Source organism: Lactuca sativa, chromosome 4, assembly GCF_002870075.4.
Source record: "Lactuca sativa cultivar Salinas chromosome 4, Lsat_Salinas_v11, whole genome shotgun sequence".
In the NCBI taxonomy this organism is placed as follows: Eukaryota; Viridiplantae; Streptophyta; class Magnoliopsida; order Asterales; family Asteraceae; genus Lactuca; species Lactuca sativa.
Genome location: NC_056626.2, coordinates 25,518,547 through 25,524,769, shown reverse-complemented (window position 1 = coordinate 25,524,769; position 6,223 = coordinate 25,518,547). Strand labels below are relative to the sequence as shown.

Genomic DNA, 6,223 nt, shown 5'->3' with positions numbered 1-6,223 from the left:
TGGTGATGGTAGCTGTAGATGGTGGTTAAAGAAGGAAGTTGTGGACAGTACCAAAGGCAAACCTGTCATTTTAAAAAGTTTCAAAATTTTTAATTGGACCAAAGTCGCAACAAAATCAAACTTTTGAACTACTTTTGCGAGTCCAAACTTGTTTGGACCAAACTTGCTAGTTTTGACATACCATATGGACCATTCTTGCAATTTTGTCTAATATAAAATGGAAATTAAATGAAGATATAAATCATTAAAATAAATCATTTAACTGAATGCCAATATAGTTTGAACTCAACGCCGGACCACTCCTCCACCGATCGGTCTAGAAAGCTTCTCCAAGAATTTGTTAGGGTTTCCCATTTTTCATCACCAAGACATTGACGTCTTATTTCAACATCTTTCAGGTAATCACCCCAATACCCCTTTCTGGTTTTCTTCTCCAACATCATCAGCTTGCAAAAGTGACTGTTGTTATTCAAGGACTGATCTTCTACATGCTTTGGATGGCAAATCATAAAGAACGCATCAAAAAATGGAGAGCTATCGCGCCACAAGCCATCATCTGAAAAAGTTCTAAGCGACACCCGTTGCACGTTCATAGCCGGAAACGGAACTCTTCTTCTTTGATCATCGAGGTCGAGGTTGATGTCCGATGCTAATATACCATGTATTTGAATTTGAATGTCACACTTTCTTGATAACGTGAAAGCTTCCCTCATCTTAAGAAAAAAAGAATTATCCATGGGACGCCTGATCAGAGAAAGTTCAATCTGGATTTCCTCGAGAACAATTTCTGGAAACAAGAGACGAGGCATTGTCGTCTCGCCAGAAAAATAGAAAAAAACTAATTTTGGAGCGTAAACTTTTACGTCGATGAGCATATGTGGACACCACAGCAACGACAATCTCTTCATTGAAGCACATGTGATATCGAAGCTTTCCACCTTCGACAATTTCATATCAAGGGTCAAACTCTCGAGAAAAGGAAATTTAGATTTGATAATATGCAAAAAAGCATCGTCCACGATCATACCAGCTAACCATAATGTCGTCACGCTTCCTAGTGAATCCATGGATGGAAGAAGAGTGTTCCCTTCAAGATTAAACAAACGAATATTTGGGACATCATTGATTTCCAGCACAACGGGGTTTCGTTTACCTGCTGAATTTATTCTGAATTGGTTAAGACGATGAAGGTTTTGAACCTTGACTCTCCTGAAGCCCGTGCAACATGAAAGCTCTACGCTCACAAGCAACCTACAAATAGAAAATATGTCATCAAGTACCTCTTCAATTATGTGCACATTCTTCAATTGTAGTCGTCGAAGGCACACACAGTTGATGATCACAGGATGGCTAGTCATCGAAAAGGGATTCATCATCTGCAACCCAATTGAGGAAGAACATGAAATTTCTAAATCGGTTAGGTTACGACCGGAGGAGAGTATCTCTGCTGGCAAAGTAACCGAGTAGTCACTGCTAATGCAGATTCTAAGGGAAAGCTGTTTCAGTGTGCTACTTTTGGTTGCCATGAGCCTGATCCATTTTTCAGCAAGAGAAGCCGACTCCTGATTCGTCATGTCGATGATAAGGTCAACGATTTCTATTGGTATGTTGTCACGGAGATATCGTTTCAGAGTGCGATCGACCAGCTCCTCCATCGGCTTTACTTTTTCTTTATCTTCTTCCTTGTCAACCAATATTGCTGGTGTTAGAGGAAACCGGATGATAGGGATGGTAGACCAAGTATGCAGCCATGACTTAGACAAGACGCTTGTACGGGCGGCTTCTTCTACCGGCAACCGCGATTGTATATCGTGGTACAAGTTGGGAATATCTTCTAACTCTGAACGCCTTCGCCTCCGTTTCTCCATCTATGTATGTGTATAGGTCACAAGAAAAACACCAAACCCTATTCTTTATATATACCTAGCTGATACACAAAATCTTTAGATCTAATTTCCTCAGGCTTTTAATTTAAGAATAAACTAAACATTTTAGAATCACCTAACTAAAATTTTATTAACACATATATAGTTACCATATATAAAAAATTTAATATATATATATATATATATATATATATATATATATATATATATATATATATATATATATATATATATATATATATATATATATATATATATAGGGTTAGGTTATTTTGTTTTCACTATTTATTGTGTGCCTGTATGACTGATTCTGGACCAATCATTTTAGTTATTTTAAGAAAGTAATTAATGCATATTACATGTTGAAGATATAATAGGTATTAATTACATCTTCAGCATTTAATAAGCATTAATTATTTTTTTAAAATAACTAAAATGATTGGTCCAGAATCAATCATACAGGCACACAATAGATAGTGAAAACATTTGAACCTAACTCTCTCTCTCTCTCTCTCTCTCTCTCTCTATATATATATATATATATATATATATATATATATATATATATATATATATATATATATATATATATATATCACTACAAGAAAAATCATGAATAGCTATGGAAAAATGCTACGAAATCAAATTCCGTAGCTATTTTATTAACACATATATAGTTACCAAATATATATATATATATATATATATATATATATATATATATATATATATATATATATATATATATATATATATATATATATATATATATATATATATATAAAAGCTTACGTACCCAAACTCACTATACTATGTTGTTTAGTATCATATAATACATTTTAATTGTCCCAATGTTCTTAAAATTTAACTTCTAACTTAATTTACTTCAATGATTTTTATAAATTACACATATATCTTCATCTTACATAATTGCCATTTTCAACTACTATATATATAGCCTAGTAGGTGTTCGGCAAAAATATGTGATGTAAAAGAAAGATAATAGTGAAATTTCAAAAATCTTGAAAATAAATCAAGTTGAGGGTTGAATTTTAAAAATACTATAATGAATATATCAAACAAAACGACGTGTTATAGCGTGTTTGGGTACATAAACTTATATTCCCTTAAGGGCATATTCACTTTTCTCATATATATATATATATATATATATATATATATATATATATATATATATATATATATATATATATATATATATATATATATATATACTAGCCGTTTACCCGCGCTAAGCGACGGGTGAAAATAGTTTCTTTTGACAGTTATTTCTATTCGGAAACATGTATGATTAGGAACTCAGATTTGACACGAAGGTAATGAAAAGGTAAACCCCTAACATTGAAAACCAATAACCGTTTGTGAATAATTTTCTTTTGCATAGTTGTAAGCTTTTGGTGAATAGTTTTTTCAAGAACATTAACATATTAAAAAGAACATGCAATGCACAAGCAAAGAGTTGATTTGGGTGAGTAGGTTTATATAGGGTTTACGGATTTGGTTTTAAGTATACGGATTTTAGGTTTAGAATTTTGGGTTTAAGGTTTTTCATTTGGTTTTGGGTTTAGGTATAAGAAAGATTTCGTTCAGTTAAATCATTTCCTTATATTTACGTCGATACGGATTTTCATCCCTAATTTTTTATAGAATAGTTTGTTTTTATGTGAAGAAGATCTTGATGGTCGGTGGTCGGTGGTCATAGGTAGGTACATAAATTGGAAAAAGACAATCAATGAACCTTTGAGCCATAATTTTTTATCGAATAAGTTAATAAAAAAAATTGACTAAAATGAGAGGGTGTTAATTTGGAGCAAACAATGGAAGATACTCACATAAATTACATGGAATCGGTCACGGGACCGAAAGTGACAATTTATAAAATGTTGGAATTTGCTGCAAAACTATTTAAAATTGGGAACATCTTTGAAATCGGCCAAAATAATTCCAATAGTATAAGGTTCCTTATCTTACCTATTTCATCTTTTATCTAATATTATGTGTTTAATGCAATCTTATTATTTTATAAACATAGTCCACCTCTTTTTTTTTCACAATATGAGACAAACTCAAGGAGTATATTACTCCCCTTTCATGATCACTCTCCTTAAACTGTCGGCACATTATATTTTCCTTACATATATTATATTTTCCTTACATATACCAAGTTAGGACTCTTAAAAAGGATATTTGAACTAAAAAATACACAATTATCCAAATATTTATTTCAATTAAATAAAGATATGGATGAATGTTAAGTAGAAATATGAATAGGATGCAAGTTTTATTGAATTGGTTTAAACCATTTGTCTAACACATATCAATTTTTTTATACTTTTTTAAAATACATGTAATATATTCAAATAGATTTCGTATGCATAACTGAATGGAGAAAGATAGTTACTCCAAAAAAGCAAATCAAAATTTGAACTTCACCACCTGAAGTTGCAATGTCCAATTTGAAAGTAAAATTTGCAAGCCCTCTGTTAAAATTAAAATTCAAACTAAACGGAGTTACAAATTCCTAATTATAAACTATGTCACATACATGTATTTGGAACAAACTACAATTGTCGACACCTATGTCACATACAAGTATTTGGATGTTTTGCGAAACAGTTCTAAGAAGATCCAGTTCGTGGTGGTACATTGTGGAACTATTCAAATTCAGTACTCCCTTGGTCTCTCACCAGCTGACCAACCAACCAAGAAAATCCTTTATATTTCATACATTCATACAGATCAGATCACACACAAATCTGCTGAGAGATTCAGTGGTGAGATATTTTTGAATCTTATTTTTAGAATCCAAGAGTGAGGGAGCTATAACCTGGTCCTGGTGAACATGATGGAGAGGATGCCGACATGAAACCCAAATTCAAGAATCGGGCATATAGATTAGGGAATTTTGAGTATATTAAAAAATGGTACTTGAGTTTAGTTGATTTTTTTTTTCAGTTTTGGAGTGTCCATAACTTTGTGTGTGCCAAACTCCATATTTCACTTCAAAGTGTGTCCATTACCTTGATTTTTGACCCTGCAACATGAAGATAACCGGTTTTCATCTTATGCATCCTTTTTCTAAATGAGCCTTTAAAGTTAAGAAAGTAGACAAACCATTGTATTACATATTACAGGGAGGGGATGCAATATAGAATGATAGAGGGCAAAAATGGCAATATAAGAATATCTAGAATAAGGGTGTGAGATAGAACAATAGAGAGTAATATGGTAATTTGCTGTTTTCAACAATTCCATTGAAGTTTTGTCTCCTATTAGGGTCTCTTAATGCCATTAACATGTGTTATTAACAAAGATTTAATGTAAAAATATGAAATTAGTCATTGCAAATAAGATTTCAACCTTCAAAATTTAAGAACCAAATTCAACTAATTCTCAAAATTCCTTAAAATCACATTACATATCAAAGTAAAACTGATAGTTTGAGATCATAAAGAACGAATTCACATGCAGTGCAAAAAGAAAAAAGAAAACAAATGCAATTTAACATGCAATTGATAAATTCAATATTATTTGAACCACAAAAGTTTATACTTAAAAATTCAAGCGTCAATATTATAAAACCCCATCTAATTAACGAATCATAATTCTTAATTTGAAGAAAAAACCAATAATTTATCACATAATTACATCAGAGTACTTCGTTGTTAGTTTCTTATTTTATCACCTAAATATATTAAACCATAATTATTAAAATCAATATTTTTAAGAAAGAAAGAGCGGATAAGAAAAGAAAATACTCTCTTTTGAGAAGCATCTATGTTACCTCCTTTGAGAAGCATCTTTCAATGTAATCTTGGGGGTTTCAGCTATTGCCACTATCCATGAAGCTCTGTGTAGGCTCTGTTGTAGATACTGAGTCAGTAGTATGAAAAGAAAATTAAACAAAAAAGTCGGATTTATAGAAATTGGTTAAGAGGACAATGGCAAATGAGTCAAATATATCTTAAAAGCAAAACAACTATCCAATCAACAAAAAAGTTAATATGATAATAGTTAATACAACCTATTATATAAATAGGAAACCCTAACGACCCAAATCAACCCAATCAAAATTTTATGTACGAAATGAATAGAAATACATCTAAATTTTCATCAGATACATGGCATAAGTTTTTCTTATGAATATATTAGATGAGAAACTTACAAGATCTTTGGTGTTGACAAATCTCTTTGTCCGTATGCTCCAGGAAAAAATTACAAGATAGATGTGAGCAATTGCTTACCTTAATATCGGTGTTGAGAGTGAAAGAAAGACAGAACAATTGCTTACCTTCGACATCGAGTGATAAAATAGG

The 6,223-nt window shown here is 31.5% G+C and overlaps 1 protein-coding gene and 1 long non-coding RNA gene across 2 annotated transcripts; both read right to left on the bottom strand.

The window, feature by feature from the left end:
* Positions 1-254: 254 nt before the first annotated feature.
* Positions 255-1,868, bottom strand: LOC111894380 (F-box protein At5g03100). The gene has a single exon (XM_023890456.1). The coding sequence runs from the start codon at positions 1,866-1,868 to the stop codon at positions 255-257; it is 1,614 nt and encodes a 537-aa protein (XP_023746224.1).
* Positions 1,869-4,344: 2,476 nt separating this feature from the next.
* LOC128133792 (uncharacterized) lies at positions 4,345-5,525 on the bottom strand. Its single transcript, XR_008232092.1, has 2 exons — positions 4,735-5,525; positions 4,345-4,663 (listed from the first exon to the last, which is right to left on the bottom strand). It is a non-coding gene; the product is annotated as an uncharacterized LOC128133792 (long non-coding RNA).
* Between the last annotated feature and the right edge of the window lie 698 nt (positions 5,526-6,223).

What these genes read in the sequence shown, in the direction of transcription:
- LOC111894380 (XM_023890456.1), bottom strand. Translation starts at nt 1,868, where the DNA reads ATGGAGAAACGGAGGCGAAGGCGTTCAGAGTTAGAAGATATTCCCAAC.